The sequence below is a fragment of the Pleurodeles waltl genome, chromosome 5 (genome assembly GCF_031143425.1).
Source record: "Pleurodeles waltl isolate 20211129_DDA chromosome 5, aPleWal1.hap1.20221129, whole genome shotgun sequence".
Classification (NCBI taxonomy): Eukaryota; Metazoa; Chordata; class Amphibia; order Caudata; family Salamandridae; genus Pleurodeles; species Pleurodeles waltl.
Window position 1 is genome coordinate 130,973,339 of NC_090444.1, and position 18,980 is coordinate 130,992,318.

Here is an 18,980-nt window from a genome sequence, read left to right on the forward strand (position 1 = left end):
CTTGTGGCCTTCTGGAATCTCCGGCATAAGGATCTTACAGTGGACTGCCTTGTTTGGTGAAAGTAGATGACAGCTAACTCTTGCCTCCCCATGAAACACATGTGGCCTTACCTATTTAACAGAGGACACTGATATTCCACGTCTTAATGATAATAGGCTTCATAAGTGCTGATCCTTTGAGATTTTAGCCTACCATTGACTCTGGTCCCCACTTTGAGGGACCTGGCTGGTCCTACCCCAGTTCACCCCAAATCTTTCTCATTTTGCCCACACTTGTTCTATCCTTGTTCACCACCATCTTCCAATTGTCTTCCCCTTTTCTCCTCTTCTTCGTTAAGGGTTTTCTTCTCTGATAAACGTCTCAGGGCTCCTTAGGATACCCAACTATGGTATAAATAGGCACCACCTAATGTAAGCCAGTTATGACTAACAGGAGGTGGATGATGCCTCATAACCTGTGCCCAGACATAATAACTGAGAACAGTGGGAAGTGGATAAAGTTAGTTTAGCAGGTAATCAAAACATGCTGCTGTGGATCATACGGTGCACACCCTAGCCATCTAGTGTTGGCCCCCCATGTTGCAAGTTGGATTTGTTCTGAATTTTAAAGTCTCCATTCGCCTACAGCATATTTTATTTTATTGGCTATGTTGCTCTAGTGATAGGTTGCTTTTCTGGCATGGAAAGTCTGGTCATCATCCTATTCATTCATTATTAGACAGAATCCAAAATACAACTGGCACCACAGGACAAACCATAGACTGGCTCTAATCTTTCCTCTCCTTTGCAAGCTCCAAGCAAATTTGGGAACCTTAGACCAAAACCCTAAGTAGTGCCCTGCATGGCCTACTAACGCCCCTTCTACTTTCAATAGCTATGGCTTCACCATGGCTAGTTTTAAATAAAATATCTATGAATTGTGATTTGTCAGGGAGCGATCTCCAATGCAATTATGTATATATAATTTCTTGTAAGAGATTATTTTGCTAAAAGTGTAAATATCTTTTCAGACTTATCCTTTTTGTGCTTCCCTGTTTACACCTATATCAGGCATTTTACTTCATGCTTACTGCTCCAAGGAAGAGGCAAGCCCTGCTGAAGCCAGCCTGAAGGCCATTACACTCCATCAACTAGCCTAGTCCAACCACTAAAAAGTAGGAGAATAGACAATAGACCTTTGGTTCTGTGACAAACCATTTACAATTCTCCCATCGTTTTACTTAAACATTTCTTAGACGGCATATCCCTACCTACTTATATTAAGGTCTCTTCATAGAAAGATGCAACTATTTTAAACGCCAACATAAGACATAGAACATTAAGTCTTTTGAAGGGTCATAAGTGTGTACATTACCGTTCCATCTTCCATGAGTTTCAGACAGGAACCAAAATCAGCTAATCGAATATGACCATTCATGTCCATCAAGATGTTATCTGGCTTGATGTCTCTGCAAAGGAAATAAACACAGAGCTAAAGTGTTGGCAAATAAGAAACACGGATGCTTCTTCAGACAGTTAATTCATGAACTAGTTAAAGTGGGTCATTCGGTTTAGCAAAGCACCTGCTACAATCTGCAAAATCCGCTAAAAACATCCAGCAACAAGGACACTGTGCTCATATTGGAGATAAACAGAATGTGTTCCTGAAAGATGAGCATTTGATTCATGACATGTAGGACTACACACAGGCAGGACTGTACAGTTGAAAACATCTGGAATAGGATCTGCTGAAATAACTAGTTTATATAGTTTTCGATTTTGTTTAACTGTGAGGGTGCCCCAAAAACAAATAGTAGCACTTTTTCAAGCAGCATTACACATCTGCGTGCACTCGACGTAAGGGTGATTTACAGCGCTGTACGAGATGAGATGCGTAGTCAAATATATCCAACTTTGTTAAATTCTGCATAGAGTCGTGTATTTTGTTTTGTAAAGAAGCAGCATGTCTCTGGCTGAAGTTCTACAGAATAATTCTATACAGCATGGTGGTGATGGATGCCACCGAAAATTGTTCATTCCAATGAAAGTACAGAGCGCAGAATGGAGAAAGAGAGAGAGAGAGAGGAGGCAAAAGAAAGAGATGGGAGGAAGAAAAAGATAGAAAAGAGAAATGGAGGGAGGGTGAGCGAGATAAAGATGAACAGACTGTATTTTTTTTAAAAAGCACACTTGCTTTCTCGTGTGACCGAGGGTAAATAGGTGCGCTTGTTTCATTAAATTGCGAAACCCATAAATGTACCACATGAATAAGCAGTGTATTGCACCTGTGACAGAGTAATGCAGAAGCCCTTCTACACTCATTTCCCCACCATCCTGGTATGATCAGATTCGTCACTTAGATCTCTTAAGTGTTAAAAGTCTAAAACATCTGGTTGAATCCTCTATAAATTAACCTACAGTATGTAACCCACGCATGATCCTTAAACGATTCTTGAAACTGTTTCAACAAGCATCTGTTTTTGATTTGAGACTTCTAACCATTTTTTACAAAATCGATTTTCTAAATGCAAGCACCTTTGAGAGATGAAAGATAGGAACCTCTTAATTGGCTCCATAAATTGCAGGGTTTCACTTTCATTTCTCTTTTAAAAGCACTCTTTAGAGGTGTTTGAGATTAGTGTATTTCTTTACTTTTACATCCCTTAAAGCAATCTTAGGCTATTTTTCCAAAGATACAAAGCCAAACAGCATGATGTAGTACTTTTAGAGATGACATACTACAAGTGCCATACTATAATATATTTTTATTAAAGGGCAAGATGTCAATAGCCTAATGGGCTTCTCAAAGTTTATGTGTGGGGTTCAACACAACAGCAAACCTAGGATAAGGTGGGGTGGAACTATCTTTCAAGCTAATGGCCACCTGCCACCATGTTTCTGCTTTGAGAAGTCTAACTAGAATGCTTCAGGACTGTTTATTCGTGAGTAGTCACCCTCTTCTTGCAAACAGTAAATCATCTACACTGGTCACACGAGTCAGAAAACAGGAGGAGGCTTTGCTCCTGTCTGACTAGTTTATATGTATATGACAGTTCTTATGTTCAGAAAGGATATATAAAATTGCACTAAGGCAGATGTCAGTAAAAAGCTTTTTTCCAAGGAGGGTTTCCAAATTACATCAAGTAGTTAACGAGAGCAGAGCTATGATTTTTCCATGATTTCACCAAAAACCCTTTGGTGGAAAACTCCACTTTATTGACACCTGCCAACCAAAAATGTTATGTTGTGCATACCCACCGTAATCTACTTCCCTGGATCGGATAAGTAGCACGTGGTAAGAGTCATAGGGGAGCGATGCACCCCTTAAATTACCTGCCATTCAGCTGCACATCCCATCACTGTCAGGTCAACGCCCGTCACCCATTCAATCTGTGTTCAAGTTAAGGGCTCTCAATGAGGGCCAGACATAACATACTACTTTTCCTGTAGAGAATCCCACCTGGTGTCAAGCATTACATCTTAGGACTTCAGAGTTAGTTGGATCCTCCCATCTGGGTCCAGTACCAAAAAGTGCAACATCTGCATCACTGCTCTTAGCAAAGTAGGACATCTAACGCCTACTTCACCTAAAAATGACCCATCATGCTACAACACTATTTATATAGTTTCCATAATAAATGAAGTTCAGTAGTACATAAGCTAATAGATTACTTTTAAATACAGGACAAGATGGAAAAGGCAAAAAAGGATCTACACTGTGAAGTATAAACCACAACTCTAATTTAGGGTATCAGTCTAGAAATACCTTTCTTCTGGAAAAATGTAAGGGCAGTCTGGAAGATTTCTTTCTTTGTGTCTCTTCACCAGTTGCAATAGTCTCTTTAGCTCAGATAAGTATGGAATCTCTGAAAAAGAAGCCTGCATCTGTTCTGTACGTTGCCCTAACCAATTGGTTAAAAAAGGATGAAATTCCTTTGCAGAAGTATGAATCCTTGTAATCTGGTCCCAAAGGCAAATTCCAGTTTATGGACTCTAAATAGCTAGGTGAATTAGTGCCTGATTGAGATGTCGGCAGAGAGAATACTCCATCACAAACATGACAGATATCCCGTCTGCCGCATTACGATCTACATAGGATTGAATGGGATCGTAATACGGTGGACGGGATATCTGTCACGTTTCTGACGGAGTATTCCCCTTCTCTGACATCTAAATTAGGCCCTTAGTGATGCAAAGACAGATGGACATGCTATCCAGGGACTCTAGGGCTGCAATTGAAAACCTGTAAATTTACTAAACAGGTTAAGGTGACAAATGCCATCGGGTGCCTGCGCAGGGTGAACGTTTCCTCTTTCCCTACGTGAAGGGGGGCCATACATTTAAGCTGAATTACACTCACTCAGGACAGCAAGGCATTTTTAGAATAGTTCTTTGCATGCAAACCTTCTTGAGACTAAAGACTGAAATTGGGAGGTGGAAGATCAAGCATTCAGATCTACTGATCGGTCTTCAAAGGTGAAGTCTCCCGAGTTGCTTCCTATCAATTCAAGAGCAGTTAGACTATCAGTGAGTATTCACCTTGCTAGCTCCTGCACAGCACATTTCTCTTTTGTTTAACTTCCACATGTACACAGAACCTCTTGGCCTACATACACAACTGAAATTGGTCCTCAACATCACTACATATGTACTAACACCTCTAACGCCCAATATACTTTCCTTAGACATGCAGTGCTGAACAACCATGCGTGCATCTTTCTTCTATATGGAGCAAGGGAAGAAAAGGAAATAAGATTACAGAATTTAAAGAGGTAAAAGAAAACAATCTAACTAATGAAAATGAAAAAAGTAAACTGAGAAGAAAAAGTATACAGAAAAGGGAAAATATTAAAGCAGAAAAGAGATAAAAAACGAAACAAAGGAATTAAAAACAAGACAAATGGGAGAAAACTATAGATGAAGAAAAATAAACTTAAAAGCAGTGATGAAGTTACTGAAGAAAGAAAAAAGTAGCAGCGGGAGAAAGAAAAGGAGTGCTGTGGATGAATGTTCAATTTTTATCATTTAAGGTTGGCAGTGTTGTTATAGGAATCAAGCTGAGAACACACATCACCTAGTTGGGTGTCAGGGTGAACTTCAGCATTGCACCTGCTCAAGTAACATACAGCTAACTAAGAGGTTTTCTATGACATAAGCATAATTCCCCCACACAATGCTGCTTTGCTGCATGTGCCATGGCCTAGAGAGGTAGTGACCCTTCTAAATATACTTTTCTCATTCTCAGCAACCCTCTTCATTATCATATCAGTCAACGTTTGATCTATAAACAGCTTTAAAGACACAAACAGATCTACCTTCTTAATTCCTTTCAGTGCTGACATAGGTTATCTACAGAGAGATGCAGAACCTGGAATCAGTGTTTACAGTAATATATTCTTGATTACCTCCATCCAGAAAATCAAACATAAATTTCTAATATTATGCCTCAAAATGCACAATATAATACACTTATTTGGAATTGTAAATGTAATAGTATTTATATAGCACTTACTACCCCTGACGAGGCGTCAAAGCGCTTTTCGGCAAGTAGCACACTACTCCGGAACCCAAGAGGAATTAGTGGTGGATAAGTATAGGGAAATAAGAGTTCAATTATAGTATTTTTATGAGTTAATTTGAGATATTTGAGTTTATTAGTTGGACTGACTAGAGTAATAGAGGGCTAGAGGAGGGAAGAATCCAGAAGTGTTAATTGGGAGTTCATAGTAATAGGATGAGGCTTGGGATGAATAAAGGAGAGATGGAGGAGTGAAGAGTCTGTGGAAAAGGTTAGGGAGATCATAGTAGCAGGAGGGGTTTTGGATGAGTCAAAGGTGAGATAAATGAGGGAGAATCTAGTAGGGTTGTTTGGTAGATCATGGTAGGAAAGTGAGGTTTGGGTGAGCTAGATGTGGAAGAGAAGGGAAGAGCTTAGGCAGGGTTATTTTGGAGATGAAAGTAGTAGAATGGGTTTGGGATGAGTCAGAGTGGGGATGGAGGATAGATTGATAGATTGATAGAGATGTCATATGGTGATGGGTAGACAAAGTAAAGTTTACAAGAGAGTACATTTATATTATTTTCATTTATGTATCTTTAAAATCATTTTATTTTTCTTTAATTTATGTATTCATTATTGTTATTTTTTACTTTAATTTACTTATTTATAATTTGAATTTTATTTATAGATTTTATCTTATTTGTATTTATACACACACACACACACATATATATATATACATATATATATATTCACATACATGTTTAATCCTGAGCAAATATACATTTGTTAAACAGGTTTAAAGAGTATGTGTGTAATTTATTTTTATGACATAGCAGAGATACATAGTTCCTAAAGAACTATACATATCTAGAATATACAAATATTCAGATTAAAAATATATGCAGTCCATTGCTGTTTGAATATGGTGGTTATGAAGGAAAGAGCCAACTCTTGAGTAGTCTTCTGAAGACAAGATAGTTATCAGTGGATCTTATACTTGGGGGTAATGAAGTCCATAGTTTTGGTGCCTGAACATAGAAGGATGTACCACCCATAGTCTTTTCTTGTATGATGGTGTTCTAAAGCAGAGTGCCAATCTTGAGCTGAGGTTTCTTTGCTGAATGTATTTGGTTATTTTGTTTCGATGAAAAGTGGTCCTGCTCCATGTATAGCTTCGCGGATGACACAAAGCAGCTTGACTACGGATCTTCTGGCAATGGGTAACCAGTGTAGTGCTCTCAAGGCAGGGGAGGCGTGGGCTTGTGGCTTTACATATAATAGTAATCTGGCATACATTGTAGTTTTCTCATAATAGATAGAGATGATGCATGGTAGAGGCCATTGGCATATTCCAGTTTGGATAGTACAAGAGAGACAGTAGCCTGCACCTTGTGTGGAAATCCGAGGTGGGGGAAGATGCTTCGCAGAGTCTTTAAGGTGATGAAGCTTGTTTGTGCTAATTTGTCCACTTGGGCATTCATTGTGTGGTCCGAGATCATCGGGCACACAGTGGGTCATAATTTTTCCAGTCACCACATAACAGTACTTCTGTTTTGGAGGCATTTAGTTTGAGATGGCCCAAAGTCATCCACTAACCAACAGCTCCGAGGCAACTGAAGATTTGTGAGTTTTCAATGTTTTTAGGGCATTCTAATTTAAGTAGTATTTGTGTGTCATCTGCATAGTTGTAGTATGTGAGTTGAAAATCATTGATCAATTCTGGTAATAAAATCATGTAGATGTTGAAAAGCAAAGGTGAGATGATTGATCCTTGGGGAACCCCTGCTTTTGTGAGGTAGGGTTTGGACGAGAAGGGGGGAGAATCGATAATATTAATTCTGTTTTTAAGGTAGGATGTAATCTAGTCAAGAGCAGTCCCTTCTATGCCGGCTCTGTGGAGTCTTTGAATTAGGGTGTCATGGTCTTAGAATAACTTTCCTTTTTAAATCTCTAAACTGAGCTCATGAGTTACACAAAAATGTATATTTTCACTATCAATCAATCCGATGTTTCTTCCCATAAGAACAGGTGGCTGGAGTTCTGTAATCAATGAATTGGTCCTAATATATTTTTCTTGTTTCGTGCTCTGATGACAGTAATGTAAAGACTTCACATTCACTGACTGGTTCTTTCCCATTATGTACAACTGACTGTCCGCCATGAACTAAACACACACCTGAGTGCACAAGAGGTGGGAGCCAATTCCATCATGGGCTTCTGTAACACTCTGCGCTTCACTAACTGCAATCGCAAATTAGGTAAGATCGGCTACCAGATACTACCATATTCCTGATGAGCTGCACTGAATAAATGTCTGGAGAAGGGGTCATGCACAGCCCACCTTCTGACTGAAGCGCCAGCAAAACTAAGCACACTCACATGAACAGGTAAAAAAGGGGGGAAGAGGTCAAGACAGGGTAACTAAAGTGAGGATAAATGTTAAAAGAAAGGAAATCCTCGTGTGTATGTGAGGAAAAATTAAAAGCAGAATTGACAACCATTTTATGGTATCTAAGAATCGACATCGAGGGACTGTGATTTCCAGTTATCGCCTACCGAAAAACGGAAACATTCTCAGAAGATGAGGAGAAATTGGTTCCGTAAAAAAAAAGACAAATTAACACCAAAGGAAGGAAATAATTAATCCTGCTGCTATTAGGAACAAGCATCATAATTTTCTCTCTCACTCATTAGCAGTTATCTATAATGAGCAGTCATTAACCAACCGTCTGCTTTCTGTACTAATACAGTCATCGTGCACTGTTTTTCAATTAAATTTAAAAAAAACTCTTCTCTTGAAAGAGATAATTATGAGGTTACTTTCTCTCCAAGTTCCCAGAATGTGACTTACCCATCAACAAAGAAAATCGGGAAAAGTGACTTGCAATTTGCAATAAACACACGCACATCGACGTATTTGTCTAAAGTTCTTGAGAAAAAGTGGCAAATAGAATGGGCTGACAAAAACTCATTTTACTATGCTCTCATGAAATGTTATCTGGTTTGTGGCCCAATTCCCAAAATCTATTGTCACCGCAGTTTCACTTCCATGCATGGAAACTGTGAGCACAATCTTTATTCAAAGAATACAGACGCAAGACATAGATTGAACTTTCTACTATTGAAAATCCACAAGTTTGGTAGATTTTCCACAGTTGTTCGCTTAGGGTTAAGAGGTGGATGGTGGTGGCTGGCAGGAAAGGGGAACGTGTAAGGTGATTGAGAAAGTGGTGAACAGCCAAACTTAAAACGTTGTCAGAATCAGTAACAATGGGCTTCCACATCCAACTTGCCCACTTTGCTTTATATATATAAAACAAAAACAGAATCTGCACACAGTGTGCAAACTGCGTGGAATAAAGTCCTAAACAAACATGCACACCATGAAGAGAAGGGAATTTCTCCTCAAGAAAAAATATATTTTAACACGTTAAAAAATGTACTTCTGGAAAAGCACCTTCCTCATTAAACACACAGGTCATTACAGGGAAGCAGCAGTCCGCATGAAATCTGCAACTTGCTTGGATGTCCAGGTGTACTCCTGATCATTACTGACAATTCCTAGAAATCTATGCAAATCACAGGAGAAATCCCTGATAAACGGATGTATTTTCCCTGTGAATCAGTCCCTTTAATATTTGCTTCTTGCTCCAGAGTATACTGCTTACAAACTCTCACAGATAACAGTTCTTATCAACATTAATCATCCCCATAAAACTTATTCAAACATCATGAGAAATCCCTTTCGCGTTCATCTTTCTTTTTCAAAAGAAGAATCGTTTTATTTATGGTCCTTATGCTTATAACCCAAGACGAAGCTGTTAAACCAGTGAAAAAAATCCAGGATATGCTCCTATAAGCACATTGTCTAACACCTTTATAGAAAATCCTTAACAGGAATATATCAAGGTCAAAATCAAAGTCAGTAATAAATCCAGTACAAATACTTCTCTGGGTTTTCATTTTGAAGTATATCACATCATTGAATATGTCTTCATTTTAATGGGACACCCCTAAAATTACCCAACCTAGACAAACCCAACACAACGCAACTTAACTAAACCTAATGCAACACAACCTAACCAAACCCAATACAACGCAACTTAACAAAACCCAATGCAACACAACCTAACCACACCCAATGCAACACAACCTAACCAAATTCAATGCAACACAACCTAATCAAATTCAATGCAACGCAACCTAATCAAATTCAATGCAACGCAACCTAACCAAACAAAATGCAACACAACCTAACCAAATTCAATGCAACGCAACCTAACCAAACAAAATGCAACGCAACTTACCAAAACAAGTTCACTGCAACCTTTCCAAAACAAATGCAATGCACCTTAACCAAACCCAATGCAATTCCACCTAAACAAACCCAAGTCAATTCAACCTAATCAAGCCTAAGGCATGCAACCTAAACAAGCCTAAGACATGCAGCCTAACCAATCCCAAGTCAACGCAACCTAACCAAACCTAAAGAAACACAACTTAACCAAAAACAATGCAACACAACCTAACCAAACTCAAAACAACACACCAAATCCAACCCAATGCAACTCAATCTAATACAATCTAATCAAAGATTTTGTGAAACACTTGGGTATTAAAACTCGTTGTGGAGTAAGACAACCTCACAATTTGATCTGAAGTTATCAAATAAGGTGGAGATAAGACACAGAAAATAAAAGGGTGTAGGACTAAGAGGTAATGAAAATGGTAGAAAAGAGGAGTCAGTGGGAAGAAAGATAAACAAATGTACAGAGAGCCCAGCCCAATCTAGAATTCATATGGCACTAGTTGTATATTCTATGAAAACGTCTTCAAATGTTCTTTCTTTATCAATTTCTTAAGCAATACCTAGGTTTGTTTCACAACTCTTGGGTTGAATATCACAATGGGTAAATGTAATTCTTAAGGTGCAATGCACAGTGCCGGGACTCTGAGAGTTGCTGCCTGTGGCCCTTCATTTTAGATTTACTGAGGTAAGCTCAATGCAAAACTGTGAACATTTTTTGTGAATCACCTTTGATTTATTGGCAGATGAGTTGTGTTAGAAATCCAACAGCGTAGGAGGCATCATAGGCAAAGCAATAGTCCAAAGAGAATATTTCATTGTGTCACTTCATCCTGTGAGTGAAGTCTGGTGCGGTTCCCAAGGAAGATGGGGTCCTTAGAGAATGTGTGCTTTGCCCTGCTTTTGAAAACATGTGACAATTTTTAGGCTCGTTCTCTACATTCGTATGTGTATAGTATTCTACAGCTGTTGAGCTGAGGCACAGGGTGGGACGAGTGCACATCAATAAAAGGCAATATTTTGCAATCCTTGTGAGAGTGGCACAGAACAAACGTGAGCTGCTGCATCTAGGCACTGCTTCCCAGTTTATACAAGATCCATGATACGCCAGAACAGGCACCAGCCAGGCAAAGTCCTAACATTTGTATGTTTCCTTCTGGGTACACGCCTCAAGATGGTTATGATTGGCTCAGGATCTTGCCCCTGCTAGTACTGCTCCTTCATGATAGGTGTTCAACGAAAGAAATTACCAATCAAGCTGACTTTGGATACCATACACATTGATTGGGGAAGATGATATCATGAAGTTTCCCCAGGGGGCTTTAAAGCTAATATTTGCCCAGATGGATATGAGGATACAAAAATACATTTTGTTGGCTATTTCTGCACTACTCAGGATTTCAAGAGGCATGTTCAACTGATTGTTGAGGGGGCAAGGAGCACACTGGCAGCAGGTCAGCAAAACTGATATACTGTCACAGAAATGGTCCCGTTACAGTGGGGCAGCCACTGGGTCTTAAGATAAGACTGGATCCCAGGTATCCTCTTCATGTGGTGTAGGTAGAAAAGCTGGAAGTCAAAGAAATGTGGAACAAAGTGAACCAGAAAAGGGCCAGAGTAGATTTAATTTGTAGTCATTGGTTCATAAAGTTGTCATGAAACCAAATGCCTAGTCTGAGATATTCAAAGTGTGTGCAGCTACGATGACACAGAAGTGTAAATTAAGAATGGAGTTCGACCACCCGTGCAATGTGACTGAGTGCATCAAGCGGATGATGCTTGAGTCCCTGCCAAATATTGTGCTTCGACATGAGGGAGCCTATTGGCAAAATAGAACAATGCCATCCTCTCCCCAAAACACTGGGGAGATGCTTCCAATGTTTGGTAAGACTGTGGTATTTACCAGCTTCAACTTGTTTCTTCATGTTATCCTTTTTTCTATATGGAGGTTGCAAACATTAAACTTCTGCCATTACACCTAAATGACATAACAGATCTAAATTATTTCATCTTTAGCAGGTGCCTTCATGAGAAATGCATCAGTTGTTTAATGACATTCACACTGTTCCCTATTTGCAAGACAATATACAATCTAGGGCGCCAACACCAAGAAGAATGGGAAATGGTTTTGACTATCTGGTGTATGAGATCAGAATGTCCTCCTAAAATGAGCCTGGTCAATGCTAGATATTTAGAGCTAAGTCTCAAGGACAAAGACCATATTTGCTAGTTCAGATAGACTGAATATTACCAAAGTTTACTGTCTACTTTGCGGGTAAAATGTAATCCACGTGTGTACTGATGCTGAATGCGAAGCTTGGGTGCATGGCAGAAATGAAGGAGAAACATTTTTAGGTTTTCAAGTAGGAAACTGTAGAGCTGCCACCTTCTAATATTTTGATTTGTGAGATATGCCTCCTAAAGTTATCAAGATCACAGTAATATACTGGAGGAATTTTTATGAAGATTAGGGATCTTGCAAAGAATTGTGTGGGTCTGTACATAAGTCGCTGCTTGGAACTGAAACAATGTGGTTATTAAAGAAAGATGTATCTCACCTGTTGGTGGGGAATCGCTTTTCTCGACAGATTGGATCAATAACATGGGTGAGAAAACGCCAAGGGAATAAGAGAAAGGATCCTACATTTGAGGCATCTAGGACTAACTGTAATGAATAACTTATTAGAGCTGTTTTTTTTTAGAAAACTTTTGACAATGATGTTCAACATACGGTTCGCAATTGTATGGTAAGACTGACCATAAGTTCCAAACCAAAGCCTGATGCAGACCTTACGCCAAAACTAAACCTCATTCTTGAGCAGAACCTTAGCCCTGAGCCTAACCCTAGCTGTGGATGCTGCCGTAGCCCCAACGTTTAAGCACTAAACATGTACATTGCACCTAAGCCATATGCTTACCTTGTTTTAAATCTCATTAAACATTGAGCATGTTTTCATCACACATATTTCAGAATTAACGTATTTGAACATCATGTTTTCTGTATTTTTGTTTCAACTCTTACAAACACAACTTCATACATGTTTACAATGAACATGTTTATCAGGAAGAGGTAGTGGAAGAGCTTCATCAGAGAAAAAATGAGTTAATGTCACCCTAGCCCAAGGTCATACGGAAGCATGGTCTGCCAATCTGTAACTTGTTCTGTAGAATGGTCAACCTCAGAGCAGATCCGCCACCTCCACTTGCCCCGGGACAAACAGCGAAAACATTTTTAGGGCTACCGTTAGCCTCGAACTTTTACTAAAATTATATGTATAATATATTTAATTATAGTGGCATTTCGCCAGCCTTGTTAATCCATTGGTCTATTACTCTGTCATTCACATTGTTCTTCAGCCCATTACAGCATCCGGCATTGGGCAATGGATCAGTCCACCTCAGCCATAGGCTAACTTCACTCTGAGTGACAAGGTTCAGCTCTTTCATAAGGAGCACATCCATACACAAAGTACTCGCCTTCAATGCTTTTTGGAGATCTAAAACATTATGTTTTTTACAAATTTTGTTATACTGGTCAGGGCCTGGCAACTTCCCAACAATAAAGTCTGACAAAAACCATAGTAAAAACAAAACAGGAACTGACACGCCTAAAAGACAGGCAGACAACAACAAAGCCAATGTCATGCTTGTTCTATAGAGCTGACAATGTAGCCCTAGCCAGAGTCACGGTTTCAATGAGAAATGGTAGCACAAGGCCATAGTCCAGGCAAGCAGAAGTGCACCTTAGGACTCCTGCCCAGGGGGTAATCTACTTCGTGTTGGGCTTTTGGTTCATTTCTAGAACAACAAATGCCACATGGTTCATATATTAATATTACCAGGCTTTCTATATGATTGCCTGCTATTTCCATTTAGGAAAAATATTATTGCCATATTCTCAGGATTTATGAATGTTCCTTCAATTAGACGGCCCTGTGGGTTCTGGATATTGCAGTACCATCCATAAGAAACTGAGTCTGTTTGCACGCAATAAGGCATATTCTCACTTTTGCACTGGGTACATGTGCCACAAGGGTATATGCGTGCACTTCACATACCTTCAAGCTTTTTGCAGGCAGCTGGAAACAGGAATGAAAAAAGATTACGTGCTGCATGGGCAGTAGTCGAGATGGTACTAAGGTAAAGAGGAGGCATGCTCTCAGATAGTGATGGCAGGAGAAGTGTGTTTCACAGCTTTCTAAGACTCCTGCCTGCTGTGTGGGTGTTCACTCATGCATGGAAATTGATGCATAGTGGACTGTCCATCAAAACACTTCACACAGGTTCAAACAATCCTACTTGAAATGAAAATGCAGAAGTGACTCTAGAGTATGAATTAAGTTGTTGGTTTGACAGATTCCACTACTTTCTGATACAGTCAACCTACTGGTATAGTCTACTGTTAATCCTCAATATTATGATAATCTTCCTCGCCCAAGTAAGTGAGACGTTACCACTTCCCTCCCTAACTTTGTGAGGCGCAGCTACACCTCAAAACCTCAAAAATCTTCCCTACCCTTCTACTCCATCCTTCCTCACAGGCCCCTCCCCATCACAATGCACAAAAAAGGGTAGTACGCCTACATCATCTCTCGACCTTCCCAAGCTCAAGGAACGAGACTGCAACAATGGGACGGAAGGGAGGGGTGTCAGCACTGTGATGAGGAATGAGAAATTGAGGTAATTAAGAAAACTGGTAAGTAATCTGTGTCCCAGTTGTCACTAACTGAGGATATACAGGGTATACCTGGGCAGTAAGCCTAGAAATCGGTACCCAACAAAGCAAATGAAACCCTGAAGCAATGCAAGATGCTCCTACAAGAAGTGCACAGCCTCACAGGCGAACATAACTCCAGAAGATTCATAGACGAGCCAACAGGCTTGGGACCTCCGAGCATCCACAGACAGTGAGACAAAACCAAAAAGCAGCCCAAGAACTAAGCAGATAGGTCTCCTTCTCCCCAGAATGAAATCAGACAGCCCAAAACAAACCCAGGCAAAACAGAAGCAGACCAGATCAACCAGAAAACAGGAAGACACAGCCCAGGAGACCCAGTCAAGGCAAGGCCAAACCCAAACAGACATCTGGGACTGCCACCTGCCAAAGCCCATAAACCAAGAAGAAAGGCAAATAATCCAGTCACGCAGGGCCAGACACAACACACCCCAAGCTCACAAGGCCTACAGATGGAGGGACCTCAGGGATTTAGTTGCCTGTCTAGTATCTGCAGAATCCATGTACAATTTCTAAACGTAAAAAAGGGATTGTTCCTCTTCCTTTCAGCCCTTGCACTGTTGTTGCTATATTTAATGTATTCACTCGGCTGCTTCTTCACCAACTGCACCAGTGTATCATTTTTAACACGGAATACATCTTTGAAAGTAAATTCACATTCTCGCTAGCCAATGTGCTTGCATGCCTTTCACTGATGAACATGTCCTGCATCACAGGCTAAAAGTCCACTATGCAGCAATTAAACAGTATGGTATGTTATACATGTTTATGTGACAGGCATTCTGCGCCATTGCTGTGGCCTCTCATTTCCAGTTAGGCTCACTACCTCTGCACCCTGGTTTTGAGGATTCCATCACAGACCACAGTCTAGTGCTATTTGTGAGTTGTAGGAAGTAGGAAGCAGTGTTCAGATAAGTTTTGTTGTAGATAATTAGATGTTACAGTTTTGTTTTTTGTTTTTTAGTGTGACCGGGGTTCTAGCCAAGAGGTTTATGTGCTGAGACATTTGGAGATCGCACTGCCCGGAAGAACCTTGACCTCAATCAGTACCACCAGCACTTATTTGGAGGTTGAACAAGAAGAACAGATGAAGGGAATCCAAACAGAACACTTTTACAGAAAGCATTGCACTGGTTTATTCTGGACACAAAAAAGGAGGGAGGGGGGAAACACGACAGGCAGAGATCCACAGTTACACCATGAAAAGTTTAGCACATACAGCCAATGCGATGCAAGCTCAGGGACCTGAAAGGTGACAGTCAGTAACACAAGGGCCGGGGTACATTAGAGAGAACGCCAAGAAATAACGTCTTGCACCAGCCTCTGCAGGATGATGAGGGCATAACTAGGCCCTGGCACTTCTCAAGCTGAAGATGTTGCTTAATACGACCTCAATCCGTGGCTCGATGGCCGCGTACTCTATACCAGCTACCAATCAATAAGCAGGTGCAATTTAAGGAACTATATGCAGTCCACGAAGTTTTGTCTAGGAAACTGGTGCACCAAGTCTGTGGTCCCTTATTCAATCATTTCGCCAGAAGGGTTGTACAGATATGTGGAACTTAACCTAGAAGGCAGGGGGGAAGGAGCAGGTGGGGGGGAGGGGAAACGGCCTTAACGCCGACTCCTGAACAACGAAGTCCTGGTTAACGAAAGCGGAACAACGCTTTCGTTAACCACGACTTTGTTGTTTTGTGCCTTAGCCATGCATGTGCTGAACAACGCACATGCGTGGTTAAGGCACAAACAAGGGAGTCGGCTGAGGAGGACGACGAGGCGACGACTCAGGTAAGTGGGGCGGGGGTGGGGGGGCAGGCTTTTAGTTTTAGGGGCGGGGTGGGGAGTCGGGTATTTTCTGTTTTAGGGGTGGGGGGGTTGGGGTTTTAGGTTTAGGGCCGGGGGTGGGCTGTCGGGGTATTTTCTGTTTTAGGGGTGGGGGCGGGGTGGGGGCGGGGTGGGGGGTCGGGGTTTTAGGTTTAGGGCCGGGGGTGGGGAGTAGGGGTATTTTCCGTTTTAGGGGTGGGGTGGGGGGTTGGGGGTTTAGGGTCGGGGTGGGGGGGGGTCGGGGTATTTTCTGTTTTAGGGACGGGGTGGGGGCTATAGTTTTAGGGGCAGGGGTGGGGGATCGGGGTATTTTCTGTTTTAGGGTCGGTGGGGATAGGGGGGTCGGGGCTTTAGTTTTAGGGGCGGGTGGGGGGGTCGGGTATTTTCCATTTTAGGGGTGGGGGGTTGGGGATTTTAGGTTTAGGGCCGAGGGTGGGGGGTCGAGGTATTTTCTGTTTTAGGAGCAGGTTCGGGGTTTTAGGTTTAGGGCTGGGCGTGGGGGGTCGCCGTTTTTCTGTTTCAGGGACGGGGGTGGGTGTGGGGGGTTGGGGCTTTAGTTTTAGGGGTGGGGGGTCGGGTATTTTCTGTTTTAGGGGAGGGGTGGGGGGTCGGGGCTTTAGTTTTAGGGTCGGCGTGGGGGGGCGGGGTTTTAGTTTTAGGGGCGGGGTGGGGGGTCAAGGTATTTTCTGTTTTAGGGGTGGGGTGGGGCAGGGGTTGGGGGTTTTAGGTTTAGGGGCAGGGTGGGGGGCTCAGAGTAGTTTTAGGGGTGGGGGTTGGGGTACTTTAGGTTTCAGGGATGGGGTGGGGGTTGGGGTTGTTTTAGGTTTTGGGGTAGGGTGGGGGTCAGTTTTAGGGGCAGGGGTGGGAGGTTGGGGTTTTAGGGGTGGGTTGGGGGGTCGGGTAATTTTAGGGGTGGGGTGGGGGTTGTGGGGTTTAGGGGCAGGGTGAGTGGCTCTGGGTAGTTTTAGGGGTGGGGGTTGGGGTACTTTAGGTTTCAGGGATGGGGTTGGGGTTGTTTTAGGTTTTGGGGGTAGGGTGGGGGTTGTGGTAATTTTAGGGAGGAGGTGGGGGTTGGGGTAGTTTTAGGGGCAAGGGTGGGGGGGTTGGTGTGGTTTTAGGGGGGGCGGTGGGGGGTCACGGTAATTTTTAAGGGTGGGGGGTCAGGGCGGACGCATGCAGGAACAATGGATGCCTATCACTAATGTCTTTACAAGGAATGCCTTTACAACGAAAAATCGTTGTTAAGGCATTCGTGGTAAAGGCATTATTGGTAACAACGAGGTCGTTGTTCCGACCTCGTTGTTCAGGCATTCGTTGTTCCAGCAGGCGTCGTTCCGACATACATTCCCTAAGTTTCAGGAAACTGCTCAAGACTTGGCCATTGCAGCGGTAGGTGCCTTTTTCTTCTTCTACCTCTTTATTCGAACTGGGAAGCCCTTTGCAGAGCAGCCACGTGCACTATAAATCCTTAAAACATAACATAATGTTTTATCAACACTGGTAGTAACAAAAACTCACTGCAGCACGCCATAACCTCAAACACAAAGAAACTAACAACACCTCTGCCAGCTCACAGATCTATGCAGCTTCCTTTAGCCCGTAGGCAGCAAACTTATTTCTTACTTGAGATTTTAATTCATTATCTAAAAACGTTGCACTATTTCCATGCAAGCTTCTTCTATAGAGCCAGGCATGTATAAAGTCGAGAAACTCTCCATTTTTTATTTAACGATAACCATTTCAGACAGTGCACGTGCTGTCAATTAAGTGAAGACACATACTGAGTCACCATCACTGATGGGACCAAGAGCTCAAGCCCTTCACAGGACGCACAAACGTCACATTTACGTGCGGTCTTTGAGGGGGTGACAGGGGACGTCCTTTCATGCAACGTTATCTGCTCCGAGAGATGCTTTGGAAGCTCACAGCCCCCTTTCAGTTTTTCAGTGACGGCTGACAATGCCTAGTAAGGACTTCGGAGCGGGAGGCTGCTCCTACAGCCAAAAAAGTACACGCTCTTTCCTGGCGCACTGCATCCCGGGAAATGGATGACCTCCAGGGAGAGATGCGTTTACGCAAGGCCTCTGCTGCGTCTCGCAGTGTTCTAGGTTATCTATCCGCGTGTAATGACAAGGTAAGAACGTACTTGTACAACATGCTGCGCCGGTGCATGGTTGTGTTAGGTTGTTTACTGGGGAAAGACAAAGTCTGCTTCTATGAGTCCTGCAGCTATTTGGGCTGCTTAAAATAAGTCGGGGGATGAGCACGACTGATGTTAGGCAGGGCTCTAAAGTTTCCTATGTTTAACTTCCAGAAACAAAAAGCAAATTGAGTTATTACTTTGAATTCCACTCCGTACATTCGCAGCACATGCTCATAAAACTTCACCAGAATAAACCTTCAGAGAAAACTTTAAAAAGCAGAGTGCGAAGATCCCGCAGTATCAACACCTGGGCAGCCTCCCCCATTTTAGGCACACAGATGGAAATGCGAGCAACTTGTTGAATAGACCTACATCACCAAAGCTTGTTTGCCAATGACAGGGACAGTGAATAATTAATCTTTAAACGAAAGGGCAAACCCTGCCATCACCAAACTTAAGTTATGTCATCTGCAGAGCCAGTCGCGTGAAG

General features: G+C 42.0%; 1 protein-coding gene across 2 annotated transcripts in view; it reads right to left on the reverse strand.

Annotated features, from left to right (window-relative positions):
• The window catches only part of CDC42BPA (CDC42 binding protein kinase alpha), a 608,613-nt gene that overhangs the window by 286,022 nt on the left and 303,611 nt on the right, over positions 1-18,980 (reverse strand). For both annotated transcript variants that reach the window (XM_069233802.1, XM_069233803.1), the window contains exon 6: positions 1,355-1,448. In XM_069233802.1, coding sequence (XP_069089903.1) covers positions 1,355-1,448 — 94 coding nt within the window. The remainder of the gene's footprint in view (positions 1-1,354; positions 1,449-18,980) is intronic.